The sequence below is a fragment of the Eublepharis macularius genome, chromosome 11 (assembly GCF_028583425.1).
Source record: "Eublepharis macularius isolate TG4126 chromosome 11, MPM_Emac_v1.0, whole genome shotgun sequence".
NCBI lineage: Eukaryota > Metazoa > Chordata > Lepidosauria > Squamata > Eublepharidae > Eublepharis > Eublepharis macularius.
The window spans coordinates 66,378,902-66,394,197 of NC_072800.1; the positions used below are offsets into that span (position 1 = coordinate 66,378,902).

The following is a 15,296-nucleotide window of genomic DNA, read 5'->3' on the forward strand; positions in this document are numbered from 1 at the left end:
AAGTCTTTCTCAACTGAAAGAAGATTTGGCAGAATAGTGGTGCACAATCCAACATGGCGGAAGGAAGTGGTAGGATCCAACCCAATGTATCCCTAATCTTTCCTCTTCCCATTTAAAACAGTACAAGTAGAGAGAGTCAAGCTGGTGTTTGAACTTCAGAGAGAGAATTACATCATAACCACATGTGCCAGGGTTCACACTGGTATCTGAGTGCACAAGGATAATACAACATTACATGCTACAGCTTTTGCAATCTCCTTATAAAAGGATGCAGAGGAATTCAGTGTCAAAACATGCAGTTGTATCCTGATCATGCATGCCAACTATCTGATTTCTCTGGCCAAGGCAAATATTACATCACACTATATTTTATTTTGAATTCTGATCCCCACTGAGAAAGCAGATAGGAGATTTGAGCTGAGTAGAGTAGAATTCAGATTTGAGCTGGAAGAGTAAAATTCAGGCCTGAATGTGTCCATCAAATTGAATTCCGATGTCTCAGTGTTCAAAGGTGACCCTATGGCATAAACCAGCATTCCCACAAAGAGCAGATGCCAATATGCAGCACAAACCACCACTGCTGGCGCCAGGGTTTCTGGCACCCGTGGCGAAGCCCCGACGCGTGCATGTGCAGTGTGCATGTGCACGCCATGGGCTGCGTGATGACGTCATCACACAATGATGTCATCACACAGCACACGCCGCCTGCAGATGGCTGGGGCGGCAGGAGGAGGCTGCTCTGGGCTCTGCACGCCGCCCCGGCTGCTGCGCCCGGCTGGGGGCGTGTGGTGGCGGCGGCTGCAGCCCAGCCATGCCAGCTCCGCAGCGTGCACCTCCACCCCCAAAACCCCCTCTGGCGCTCCTCCAGAGCCCTTGCGCCCTGAGGCCACCACCTACTTGGCCTCAATGGGTGCGCTGGCTCTGCCAACCACACTTAGCCAGTTAGGGGTCTCCTAGTATGTGGTATGTAAAATATGTGGTGCTCTTTTTATATAGTAAAGGTTGCATTACATGGCCAAGTTATATTTTGCGAAATGTGGCAATAACTGTTTAAATATGGTGTCATGATTGCTGTGTCAGATCTATAGATTGGGCTGACAGGTATAAAGAAGGAAGAGGAGGAACTGTTTAAAGTAGGCAGCTGTCCAGGAAAGGGATGCTGTGTTGAGCCCGGCTGCATTTTTCATTAATGTGCTTTATGGCAGCTTTAACACTGGGAGACAGCAAGATTGACTGTGTTTTCTGGAGCAGCTACTGGCTGCTTTCATCTAAAGGACACAGGAAGAGACAAACTGGAATTAAATACATGCTTTGATATTTGGTTGTCTCTTGCCTGGCTCTTTCAGATAGTTTTTTGTGGATAGCGAGTTCTTAGTTAAGCTCATAGATGTCTTAGATTATAACTGATAGTCTTTCAGCACAGCAGCCAAACCCTTCACTTGCCCATACTTTTTCATCCTGAAACTGCCTCCGCCCCGGTCATTTTTTTTTCATGGTAAGGCTTTTCTGTCTAGTTTTGAAGCATAGTTGGGGGAAAAGTGGGACAGAAATTAAAAAAATGAATAAATCAAAAAACATATCTGGAGAGTGTTAGAGGAAGTGAAACGAGTGACGTGTCCAGCACACTTCCTTTCTTCCCCACTGCCCCTTCTCTGCAAAAGTCACACTTCTTGCTTCATATCTGTTTGGCAATAAGTCATACTCTAAAATAGTCAAATTCTAAAATATTCTCTGCAAAAGTCACTCTTCTTGCTTCGTATCTGTTTGGCAACAAGTCATATTCTAAAATATGCAACTATCTAGGATTGTGAGGCTAGGCAATGAACAAGAGACCCAGGATAGGGAGGTGTCCATGAAGTGCTGTCAGTTCTCTCTAGGAATTGGCAAAAATACTATGGTTTTACAATAGAGTTTCTTGCAATTCTTAGAGAAGCACAGTACTACTTTTAGATTTTCCCGATCCGCCTCACAACCGCTTTAATTGGTGGCAGGAAAAAGGAGCCAGTTGCACGGAATTCCCCATCCTCACAAACGGGCTGGCAAACTTTACCATCATGTTTAGTTAGACCTCAAGGTCCTATCATAAATTAAAATTATTATTAAACTGGAGAGATAGTTAATTTTGTAATGGGGGCACCACCTAGACAAATGCTGAGAGATTAGGAGAGCCGTGCCTAGAGATGGTGGAGCTTGAGGAGGATGTAATGTCATTTCTAGGTGACACTTCAGGAATTTTCTCTAGTTTCTATGGAAAAGACAATAGAGACTCAGGAAAAATTCCTGGAACATCACTGTGGGAGCAACTTTTTTGTCTACTCCTCAATTTCATTGAGAGCAGGATATTGGAGCTTGTAATGGGGAATTCCCCTCTGGGCCCAAGCAATTAGGAAGCCTAGGATATCAATTTCCCTCAATTCAGAAATTTGTAGTCGGGTAGGAGCCAGACCCATAATTTAGGCCAGACTCATACTGGTTTCTCCTCCCACTACTTCCAGACAGCCACTTTGTTACTCCCCAAGTCCCCATTTCTTTTCTAGGTAAATTTACCCTAGTGGAGGATTAGATGTACTGGTGTTGGAAAGAACTTGCTGGACAAAGAAAACTTTTAAAATGCTCTTCAGCTTATTGAAGCAAGATGTAGGGCTGGCAACTCTAGATAGTGAAATTCCTGGACATTTGGAGATGGAACCTGGCAGACAAGTTTGGAAAGGGGAGAGCAGGATTATAATGCCATAGAGTCCTTCTTCCAAAGCAGCAATTGTCTCCGGGGGACCTGATCATTGTAGTCTAGAGATCAGCTGTAAATAATTCTAGGAGATCTCCAGGCCCCACCTGGAGGTTGACAACCCTAAGCAAGAAGCAAACCCATGCACCAACCTATGCACCAACCCATGCACCCTGGCAGAAAAGTATGCTCCTGATCATGCTAATGAGTGTCCACATCTTCATGATGAGAGGTCTAGAAAGTCTATTACCTGCAGAAAACCTTCTGTGCAACTATAATCACCTGTCCCAATCAGCAAAACTAAGTCTGTTATGGGAGGAGCATGAACCAGCAAAGATGGTTGGGATGAAGATGAGTTTTCAAGTATGAAAGACCTGAACTTTTTCTGGGAATTCTCCAAGAAATCTTTTTAAAAAAACCTTTATAATTTGAATGAAGGTGGGGGGAAATCACTAATGTAAAAATAAAGTATTTTATCAGATTTTTTTTCTGAAAAGTGCCCCCCTCCAACCTTGAATATTATTTACCCTGCTGAAAAAAACAATATAAGTGAATACTTTATTTGTCCTTTAGCTGGATGGATGGAAGCCCTGTGGACTATTTAGCTTGGGCACCCCATGAACCCAACTTTGCAAACAATGATGAAAACTGTGTAGTCATGTACAAAACAACAGGTAGGCTGCTTGATAAGTGACAATATTTTCTGCTTTGTTGTCTGGTTAAATTAGGATTGGCCAGTGGATAATTGGAAAAGGAAAAAGAAGAGTACTTCAACATCTTCAAGATGTCTATTTAGTTTTCTTCTGAGCTGCTGACCGTTTCCCCTTCCTGGTGTTGCCTGGCTACTCCATGATTAGGGTTGCCAGCGTATGGCTGGCAACTGGTGGGAGACTTACCCCAGTGGAGAGGCCCTTGCCAGAGATGTAATGATGTTGACAACAATGCACTGGAATCACTTGCCTTGTGCCATGCGTGATTTAACCAGAGTGTTTTGTCCAAATGCTAGAGTGTCCCTGGTGGCACACTGATGTTACTTCCAGTCACATGGGGAACGATGTCAGGATGATGCCCTTCACCACCTCCATTTTCCCACAACTTTTCTTCCACCACTCAGTGTCCACTGCCTGCAGGGGATTCCCCGTTACCCATAGGAACCTGACATGCCTGTCCATGATATATCCACAATGAATATTAAAAAACGTTAAAAGGGTTGGGAGGACTGCCAGGTCCTCTTGCTCTCTCAGCAGGAGTGGTGGAGAATCCAGCACTCACCTTTAGAAGGTCTTTATGTGATTTCTTTGTGTGCAGGCTCCTGGCGCAGTGCTCGGATGTCACCTCCAAGAGTAAAATAGTAAAGAGTCCAGTAGCACCTTTAAGACTAACCAACTTTATTGTAGCATAAGTTTTCGAGAGCCACTGCTCTCTTTGTCAGAAAGACAAAGAATCCAATAAAGAATCCAGGTGCTACTGGACTCTTTACTATTTTACTACTACAGACTAGAGATGGACATGAACCGAAATATGAACCAAAATTTATGATGAACCATGCCGGTTTGTGGTTCGTAAACCAGTGGTTCGTCAGATCCCGTTTCTGATGAACCGCCATGAACTTTAGGCTGGTTCGTTTGGTTCATTTTTCACTGGTTAGGCTGGTTCGTTTGGTTCATCACTGCAGACAGTCTGGTGCCAATCAATCAGTTTCCTAGGCAACAGGGGATGGACTTCCTGAAGACCTTCTGCTGACCCGGAAGTGACATTTCATGAACCAAAACGAACCGATTCATGAACTGGGGCAGGTTCGTGAAAGTTCATGGTTCGTGTTTTGTGAAATGTGATGAACCACGAACCACATGGTTCGTTTTTTTCCTGGTTCATGCCCATCTCTACTACAGACTAACACGGCTAACTCCTCTGGCTCTATCTACCTCCAGGAGTGACATCATCGCACAGGGAGTGCTCCTGTTCTTTGCACCAGGCTGCTTCTCAAAGAATCAGCCTGTCTGGGGCCCAAATTGGCCAAGCACAAAGTGTGGGAGTACTCATGTGGACTGCATAATAATGTCACTCCTGGAAGTGATGTTGTTGTGCTGCACTGGAAGCGTGCCTGGGGAGGCCCATTTTCCTGCTTTCCCCCTCCACCTGCCAAGTGAGTGCTGGTGGGGGGTGGAGGGTGGGAGTGGGGTATCCCGCTGCCCCCACTGGACCAGCAACCCTAGTCAGGTTGTTTCATGGTCTGCAACAAGTTTTTTTCTCACTTCCCTATTTTGTTTTTTTTTAATATCCAGCTTGATGAAAACTGGAAAACTAAAAAGTCTGAACACAATTTGGTGTTATTTTGGTTGGTCTTAATAAAAGGTATTACATGGATTATTTTCTTAAGAGGTGGGAGAAAGCCTTTTTTCAGAAGGCACATCTCTTCTGTTCTTGTATCAGCATGGTACAGAAAAACTGGGAAGCAGTTACAAATTTCATAAAGCTGAAACCTGCGGTCAGATGGTTTCATTCTTACATTCTCATAAACAAAACTCTGGGTAACTTTGTAATACAAATTTCAACAAATTCCATGTTAGTAAAAATGTTAAAGTAGGGCTTTTTTCCAGGGGGGACATGCTGGTACAGAGTACCAGAACTTCTTGGGCATCTGGGACTTGGCCTGAGAGGGGAGAACATTACAAATACCAGCCTCTCTTTTTTTCAGAAAAGAAGCACATGTGTTAAGTAAATTTTTGATAAAGTGGGCAGACTTGCAGGTGAAATGCATGAACCAATGGCCGTCAAAGACCTACAGTCCAAAGTTCACGTGACAATAAACTGATGAAGTCACCATATCAAGTAAATTTAAATTTGTGGGTCATCACCATACCCAAAAAGTTGGGAATCACCACTCTAAGCTACCTCTTTTTGGTCTGTTCCATTTCTCTTTTATTGGCTTAGCTGATCTGTTGTAATGTGAAAATGGACCCAAGGGAAGTTAATGCCCTGATCCCTCTGCAATGACTCCCATTGGCTTATCTAAACTGAGGTTCTTGTGGTTCAGCTTATCACTTCTTTGCTCAATACACATGATTTTTCTTTTATATCTGGTACCATATCTGCAAGAACTGGGCTGCATAATTCTTTTGACAAGGTTAAGTGATATTCAGGAAACATCACTGACTGTTGTTAAAGGAAAGCAAAATAGCTTGTGTACCTTTGACTTTTCAATGTTGTCATGCAGGGAATGCACACTGGCAGAGCTATTTCTGAGCCTTTCTGTGTTATGTGCTGTTATTTTTATACTTTTTCTGAAATCTGTGCCTTTTTATAAGTGTAGTAAACATCTTATTTTGTTCAGATTATTTTACGCCAATATTTCAACCCCCCCTTCCTTCGACAAGCCTTCGACAATACACCCCCCTTCCTTGTTTATCAAACCAGGCCCATCTTCACTATTGTTTTGAATGCCTTCTTCTGGAAGCTCTGAAGAATCCAGCACATGAAATATCTAAAATGAATAACTTGGGATCTGTTTTCATAGGATGAATATTATTCCTGAATACAATGCATGGATTTTAATATATATGATGCATTTTACTATATGTGAAATGCAGCAGCATTCTTTTATAACTAATGATTCCTGTTATATGACTTCTTGACTCATGTACAGGACTTTGGAATGATATAAACTGTGGTTACCCGAAGCATTACATATGTGAGAGACACAACAGTTCGGTCAATGCAACAGCATTTCCTACGACACCTTCCGTTCCAGGAGGATGTCCAGAATCCTGGCTTTTGTTTGAAAATGAGGTATAATCAGGGCTTTTTTTCCTGGGAAAAGAGGTGGTAGAACTCAGTGGGTTGCCCTCGGAGAAAATGGTCACATGGCTGGTGGCCCTGCCCCCTGATCTCCAGACAGAGGGGAGTTTAGATTGCCCTCCCCACCGCATGGAGGGCAATCTAAACTCCCCTCTGTCTGGAGATCAGGGGGCAGGGCCACCAGCCATGTGACCATTTTCAAGAGGTTCTGGAACTCCGTTGCACCGCGTTCCAGCTGAAAAAATCCCTGAGTATAATGGTAATTTTCCTTGTTCTAAGCAGCTTTGGGAAACTAAAGCTGCAATCCTAAACTCACTTGCTAAGAAGTTATTCTCATTGAAGTCAGTGGAGCTTGGTGGTTGTGGTCATAGTTAACTTATTGCAACCCCTGTTGGAGCTTTCAAGGCAAGAGACTCACAGGTGGTTTTCCATTGCCTGCCTCTGCAACCCTGGTCTTCATTGGAGGTGTCCCATCCAATTACTAACCAAGGCTGACTTTGCTTAATTTCCTTGATTTGATGAGATTCCGCTTACCTGGGCTATCCAAGCTCAGGGCTTGTGGAGCTCTTTTCTGAGTAAATATGCTTAGAATTGCATTATACTTTTTTGTGTATTCAAAACTTTTTGCCATACACAAACATAATACAACTCTACACTCAAATGGTCACTGTGGAAACTAGCATGGATCGTTTACATTAGTTAAAGAAACATTTGTAAGTTTCATGTACCTCCGCTTATGCAGGACCAGCCTAACAATTAAACTGCAGGCCTTTAAGCTATGTACGAATGTCCTTTCTTTCTTCTCCCAGTGTGGAATGCTTGGGGAAGCAGGAAGTAAAAATTCAAGTGGAGCATTAACAGCTGTGCTTTAGAGGAAGAATCAGAGAGAAAAAAAAGATGATTTACAAAGCCCCGGGTCAAAATCCATGGAGAACCATTTGGCGTCCCAGTTTGGCATAGTATTTGTATGCTGTTGGGTAGAAATTTACATGTGTCTAATTACATAGTCTCATTTCCTTTTAAAGTCTTCTAAGCCAGTGGGTATCGCCACATTTTGTGACAATGAATTCCATATGTTAATCATGTCTCTGTCCTATCTCACTACAACAACCACACAAATAGTAATCATGGAAAAAAAGACATGCTACTGCTTATCATATATCTAATTCCTAAGTACACCCTCCCCATATAACCAAAACATACACATGGGGAGCATAGAGGATTAGGGTAGATTAGGTTGTCCTGCAAACCTAGGACAACCCCAGGTTCCAAAAAATAAAATAAAACAAAAATCCCAAAACATAAAAAATTATGTGGGGGAATACCACCCCCCTCTATTAAACAAGTAGTGTTTGAAACATCCTAAATTTAAAAAGATTGCACAATGATAACCGAGATCTCATGAAAGCACCTTGCAAAGATCTCAGCAGTCATTACAAGCTTGGTGGCCAGATGATCAGTGATAGCTTGGAGGTGAAAACTCGAGACCCAGGCTACTGCTACAGGCACCAATTACCACCAATTACATGACTGGGATAAAAGCGTTCAAGATGTGCTTTCAGCACCAAGCCACTGCTGATTACCTGGCCAGTGGCCTGTCATGGAACAGCAAGTAAGGTTGCCATCTCTGGGTTGGAAATTCCAGGAGATTTGGCTATGGAGTCTGGGGAAGGGAGGGAGCCCAGCTGGGCTGTGGTGCCATACAGTCTCCCAGATCAGCCATTTTCTCCATGGGAACTGATATGGAGATCTCTATTCTGGAGATCAGCTGCAATTATGGGAGATCTTCAGGCCCCAACTAGAGGTTGGCTACCATACCAGCAAGGGGTTTGGCTGCTAAGTGGATCCTGTGGTCCAATATATAGTATATAATTACATTCAGGCCTGTGTGTATGTGTATGTCCATGTGACAATCCATTGAAGAACTGTAACATTTGTCCATGTGACAACCCTGCAATAAGCAACGCTATCAATTTCCAATCTGGAAGCCAGATATGGATTTTAAATTTCCCCTTGAAGCAGGGATTCTCATAGGTTCCTCACACCCATTTCCTTTGTGGGTTCTGAAGTTTGCCCACATCTCATCTGATATGTGATGTACCCAGAGTCCTGCTTGGCAGAGATGGTGAGGAAGTATATTGGAAAAAAGACAGAGGAAGGTGGAACGGCAATTAGCCAGTTTTCAGTTTTCAAAATGTACCCTGAGCCTTAGACTCACTAGCATCTTTACAGAAAAGTTTCTGTTGTAGTTGAGGTCTGCTCTTTGGGAATTTCTAAACTGCTATTGTTCTTTTGTCTTTTTTTAGTGCTACAAATTATTTGGATCTGTGGAGAAAGAGCAAACGGATTGGTATAGTGCGCGAAAAGTTTGTATCAACTTTGGAGGAAACTTGGTTACCATCCTTAATGAACGTGTACAAGGTGCGATATCTTTATGTTGGCAGATGAAATGCAGGCTTACACTTATGAAATATCACATTGCCTATTTTGTGGTATTGTTTGGGGGGATGTTAATAGACACTTACCTGTACTGTTTGGTATATGTCTACACTATAAAATACAAATAAACTGTAGGGAATGAGAACAATATAAGCTGCTTTAGGTCTTCATTGGGGAGAAATGTATGGTATAAATGAAGTAAATAACTGGAAATTCTTTAAATAAAAGGTTGTAGTGTGGCTTACTGTTACATACTTCTATTCATTACATGTATTTTGTTTCCAATAAATGTGAATTATGCAAATATGGAAGATAAAGCCTCCAACATGTTACCAAACATAGGTGCACTAGGCAATGCCAGAATAGGAAATGATGCTCAATGTTTGTAATGAAATACCAGCCAGTCTCTCTGTACCTTCTAAACATCTTTTTCAGTTTAATAACATTTTCATCTCTCACATTGCCTAGTCTTAGTTTTATTTGTGAGTCAATGTTCAAGTGTTTCTTTTAGTTCATGCCCAAATCCTATGCTACAAGAGAGCTTGTTTGGATAAATGGTATCCTAAAATGTTGATCAACCATGCCTGTGTTCCCCCGCCTTCTTCTTCTTCTTCTTTTTTTTTTAGCCTTCCTCACTTTCCATTTAAATAATTTCCCAAATGATGCTTGGATTGGATTAAATGATGTCAATGAAGAGAAAATGTACCTCTGGACCACTGGAAGAGCAGTCCAGTACACCAACTGGGGCACAGACATGACGTCATCTCTGTATGAATCAACGTCGGTGGGCATTTGATTACACATTGTTGCTAATGCTGCTATATATTGGAATTCTGTTCTGCTGCTGCTTCAATATTCTATACCTCTTTTCATGAGACTCTTCAATATGTAGGTGTGAAATTAGAAGAATAAGCAATGTGAATGGGTAAAATCATTTGAAAAGAACAGCTTGTTACTGGCAGCACCGTGTGTATAGTTTTTAAAAGGTCTTGCAGATAGAGTTGCCAGCCTCCAGGTGGGGCCTGGAGATCCCCCAAAATTACAACTGATCTCTATAGAGAACACTTCTCCTGGAGAAAATGGCAGCTTTGAAGGGTGGACTCTGTGGTACTGTACTTCATGGAGTTCCTTCCCTTTCCCATACTCTGCCCCCCCCCAGGCTGTATCCTCAAATATCTAGGAATTTCCCAACCAGGAGCTGTTAACCCTACTGCAGGTATGTGTTGTGATGATTATGGGCATGAAGCATACAGGGGTGATGGCAGCGTAGAGAACAAGAGACATGATGAGTCCTTGGGACCTAGCATGAAGGGAAACCAGCAGGTTGGACCAGAGATTGCAGGCAAGAACTATGCTGATTGTAGCCCTTGCAAAAGCCAAACGTGACTTGGAAGCTTGCCTTTTATTGTTCTACTGTGTTATGGGATTGACTGCCTGAGTGAATGGCAGTCACCTTTGAGCTTACAGAGACAGAATTCTTTAGCCTTGAGTGGCACAATACAAGAGGGGCAATAGATCTAAAGTTCTTGCTTCGATTCCTGATAGCTCCAGAGTTACTCCTGTATAGGTAAGAGGGAAATGAGTAGTCCTCCATTACTGTTTTTGGTTTTATTTATTTCTAGGGAGATTGTATGGCGATAAAAACCAGACCTCTTAGAGAAGGAGGGATGTGGAAAGATTTTTATTGTTCATCTAAGAAAGGCTACATATGTCAGACAAGCACAGGTGAGAACACGCCTGCCAGTTGGTTGACCACTCTCCAGCCATTAAAAGAAAATCAGTTTATCTAACACTTGATTAAATTTCCATTATCTCCTACGTATATGCTTCAGTTAAAACAATGGCTTATGGGCATATAGAATATATTTAGAACAGAGGTTCTCCAGCTTTCCACAGCAGAATTTACATTGTTTATTTCCCCAAAAGTATGACTTAAGCCATGTGATGTTATGTCCATTCACTTCTGTGGTATGTTGCAGAATCTAAAAATGAAGACGGCGCTTTTTTCTCTAGAATCTTGAATAATGGGATTCTATCCAGTGTCAAAATTTCTTCCAACGATTGTTTATCTTATAGAGCCTTTATATGCCTATAACTTGAATCTTTTCCCTCTCTCTTGCCAATTATGAAATTGACTTAACTTTTTTGGTAAAAGCATCGCATTGAATTTAATTCCCACCATCCTTTTGCAGACCCCAAATCCTCTGTTGTTCCATCAGCCACACCAGAACGTTTAATCCATTTTAGTAATAGTAGCTACTTCTTCAGTGAAACCAAAATGACATGGAATGATGCCCAGAAAAACTGTGGAAAACAAGACTATGATCTTGCCAGTATTTTAGATCCTTTTATCAGCTCAGCTCTTTGGCTACGGATGTTAAAGTATGGTGGGCCTGTTTGGATTGGTCTCAACAGCAATGTGGTAAGTTGAATGCGTATCTGCCTATAAAGTAGCACATACAGTATTTTTTATATTCTTTATTAATGCTTTATTACTCTCAGGTCTTTCAATGTTCTATAACTGAATTGACGTAATAAAATTAATATCAAGTTGCATTTAAATGCCCATATAAAAAGACTGATATTATATCTTCTAACTGACTGAATCTATCAGATCACAGTTTCATGCTACAATGAGAATGTCCCCAAGGTATTTTTAGTGTGATCTGCTACCTCCTAGTGGACATTGGGAAAATTAGAACGAATCTACTTGAACATATACAGTTAAGGAGAAGTTCCAGGGACTTTCATACAGCAAACATCTATTCGTGATAGCACTTTTTCACAACCAAGTTGCCACAAGATCTTGCCATTGGTGATGGGGAACCTCTGCATGTTCTGGTCTATAAATCTGGTCCTCATGGCTTACAAACAGTCCAGTAGTCTAAGTCTTGCTAGGCTGAGCATAAAGCTGTCTTAAATTCAGACTACCAGCCTATCTAGCTAGCTATTTTGACAAGCAACCGCTGGCAGGCATAGAATAGAAAGGGCTTTTCCCAATACTTGCTGCATAAGATATTTTAACTGAAGATGTCTGAGATTGAACCAGGGACCATCTTTATAAAAAGTATGTGTTTGGCTACTGAGCCACACAGACCCTCCTAAGTCTGTCAAATAGTTTGTTATGGAATCAGTTTTTTGAGCACACTGTTATTTTTATTGAGGGCTAGATTTTGCAACTAAAATCTTGTGAGAATATCTGGGCTGAGGAGCACATCTTTAAATGGCAGTATGAATCCTTCACTGCATACTCACTTTGGCCAACAATATGTTTACTTTGTGATGCAAGCATGCTTCGAGAAGACGGGTAGCGCGGCACAGAAATGGGTTGAATTCTGACATGGTGCTCAGTGAGGAAGTCACATTTATTTAGAAAATTTCTATTCTGCCTCTGCAAAAAAATCTGCTTGAGGTAGCTTACAAAATAAAGCACAATGAAAACATAAAATGCAATAGAATGTATTAACTGTTAAAAACACAGCATTAAAAATCCAGAGCAGAAAAACAGCATACAACATTAAACAGTTTCCATCTAAAAGCCAATTTTTAAAATGTTGTTGATAACCTCTTAATTAAGAACTTGAGGGAAAAGAAATATTTTGCCCTGAAGTCTAAAAAAAGAGTAGGCTAGTTGCCGGACTAGCCTCAAGAGGCAGACATTCCACAGGTGAGGTACCACCCGTGAAAAAGCCCCATCTCTGGTTAACAAGGTGCCTTATCTCTGAAGGTGGGGCATGGAGAATAGGGCTGGACATTATAAGAGAGGGAAGTCCTCCAGGTACCCCATCCCCAAGGGTTTTTACAGCTTTACCGATAAGAATCATCACTTTGAATTGACCTGATATGCACTCTGAACCAGCTCAAAGTGCCCCTTTCCAGCTGAAGCTGATCTACCAGTTACAACCATGCCTGAAAACAGCAGACGTGTGGTCACCCGTGCCATGGTAATGCTAGACTAATGTAACCTACTCTACAAGATGGTGCTTGACAAAATTATCCAGAAAGTACAGCTAGTGAAAAAGGTAGCAGTCAAGATATTGACTGAGACTCACTGCAAGAATAATTTCCCCCTAATATTTTATCTATGGTTGTCAGCTCTGGGTTGGAAAATTCTTATTTTAGGCCTTGGACCAGGGTGTCTGGAGGCCTCGTGCCTTCATCTGTATGAACCTGTCTGTATCAAGATCTTTTGGGGGCTGGCCATCTCTGCATGCCAGTTCTGTGGAAAGCAAGACTGATGGACATGTGTCAGAGGGCTTTCTGTGCCATGGTCCCTAGGCTCTGGAATACCCTCCTCCAGGAAATGCAGATTTCCCCCTTGTTGATGGCTGCCCAGAAGTCTATTAAAACAATTATGTTTTGGAGGGCTTTGGGGGTGGAGTGTCAATAAATTTGACTTTTTTTTTTTGGCTAGGTTTTCTTTGTATGGGCTTTCGATGTTTTACTTGTGAGCAGGCAGAGGACATATTGTACATTGCTGTATTTTAGGGCTTTTAGTTCAGCTTGTGGGAGCCCTGGTGTGTCTTTTTAATGTTAAATGCTGTCTATTGTTCAGCTCGTACTGTTCATTTTATTTTTATGTAAATGTTATATTTTAAAACTTATTGTAAGCCACTTTGAGGGCACTTTTTAAGCACAAGGGAGAAGTATAAACCCAATAAATAAGTAAAAGACTCATCTGCCCAATTTTCTCATGATAGTGCCTCTCACCAATCACATGTTAATTTTTAGACTAATGGAGAATATACTTGGATTGATAAGTTCAAAATGAAGTACGCTAAATGGGCCCCAGGAGAGCCAAAACAGAAATTTGGATGTGTGTATTTGGCTCCTGATGGAATGTGGAAGACAGCATCATGTAATGAAAATTATTTCTCACTGTGTAAACGGTCTGATGGTAAGTAACGTAACGTATTTTTCCTTTTACATTGAACACTGTCTTTTGGGTGGAAGTAACATCTAACAAAATTACTGCTCATATCCTTTTGTAATGAAAAGTGATTGCGTTCATATTTCACAAACGTCTTCACCAGGCAGAATATCAGACAAAAACCAATAATATATTTTAAAAAGAAAGAAAGAAAATAATGTTTTGAGAGCTTTACAAGGAGCTAGAGTTGCCACATGGCCAATTCACCACGGGCACGACCACTTTCCCCCCTTTCTAGCCAGTTTCCAAATGAAGGCTTTTCATATAATGGAGGGAATGGGAGAGAGGCCAGTTTTCAATGGACTTAGGGCCAAACTACAGGTGATTAGTCTACCAATGCTAAGAGAAGGGGGGAAATGGGGAAATGCCTCTTTCTGCCAGAAGAATAGCAGTTGGATAATACTTCACTGCCGTCTACAAAATTATAATATTCATAGAAATACTGGTTTCTAAAAATACTCTCTATAAATGCATTTAGTATTCAGAGTTCTTCACATATATTATCACAATAATTTATACTATGTCATACGAACATATGAAGACTCCCTGCTGGATCAGACCAGTGGTCCATCTAATCCAGCATCTTATTTCACACAGTAGCCAACCAGTTGCTCTGGAGGACAGCAGATAGAAAGAGTCCAAGGACTTCCTCTGACATCGTTTCCTGACACTGGTATTCAGAAGTTTTCTAGTAGTGAACATAGAGGTTCCCTTCAGTTACCACAGCTAGTAGCCACTGATATACCTCTCCTCCATGAAGTCCCCCCAAAGTATAACATTATCATCCCTCTATAACATATGGGACGAGGCAGAGAGAGTAGTTTGTCTACAGTCACTCATTAATGAGTTTATGTCTGAAACTTGAACCAGCAAGCTTCATTTTCTTAGCCATAATGCAGGGGAGCTCTTCATTAAGAAAAATCTTGAGTTTCAGTGAGAAAAGAGGACTATAAATAAAGTAAAGTAAGACCAGTGAATTCTGTGCTCCATATCCATGGACAAAAAATTTATATGGAAAATCTCGTCTAGTTTGACCCTATCTAGGGACATAATCAAGGGTGAAGTACATATTGCTTTGGTTATTCTTGGTATGACTCGAGGCATTTCTCTGGAAGAATGATGAATGCAGTCAGGCCTTTAGCATTTCTTTCTTTCTTGTTATTTCAATATGTGAAATCATTTATCTTTTTAGAATATAATTTAAACTACCCATAAATTAAGAATGGAGTGAGTGTACACTCTGTAGAGTGTAAATTGAGATACAGTTTTAGCTGCTTCTGATACTGGTGACTCATGGGGTCACAGCATCATGAGTTGCTGAATCATTGTTCATTTTCTTATACACATATGGTAAGAGAACATTTGATTGACAAGTATGTGCCTATATCTTTCCATTCCACTTGG

General features: G+C 41.4%; 1 protein-coding gene across 1 annotated transcript in view; it reads left to right on the forward strand.

Moving 5' to 3' along the window:
- Window positions 1–15,296, forward strand: part of LOC129337503 (macrophage mannose receptor 1-like) — a 74,325-nt gene that overhangs the window by 46,003 nt on the left and 13,026 nt on the right. The window contains exons 19-25 of the mRNA XM_054991247.1: window positions 3,299–3,399; window positions 6,372–6,514; window positions 8,830–8,944; window positions 9,589–9,746; window positions 10,585–10,687; window positions 11,155–11,384; window positions 13,694–13,859. Of these exons, the coding sequence (XP_054847222.1) occupies window positions 3,299–3,399; window positions 6,372–6,514; window positions 8,830–8,944; window positions 9,589–9,746; window positions 10,585–10,687; window positions 11,155–11,384; window positions 13,694–13,859 (1,016 nt within the window). The remainder of the gene's footprint in view (window positions 1–3,298; window positions 3,400–6,371; window positions 6,515–8,829; window positions 8,945–9,588; window positions 9,747–10,584; window positions 10,688–11,154; window positions 11,385–13,693; window positions 13,860–15,296) is intronic.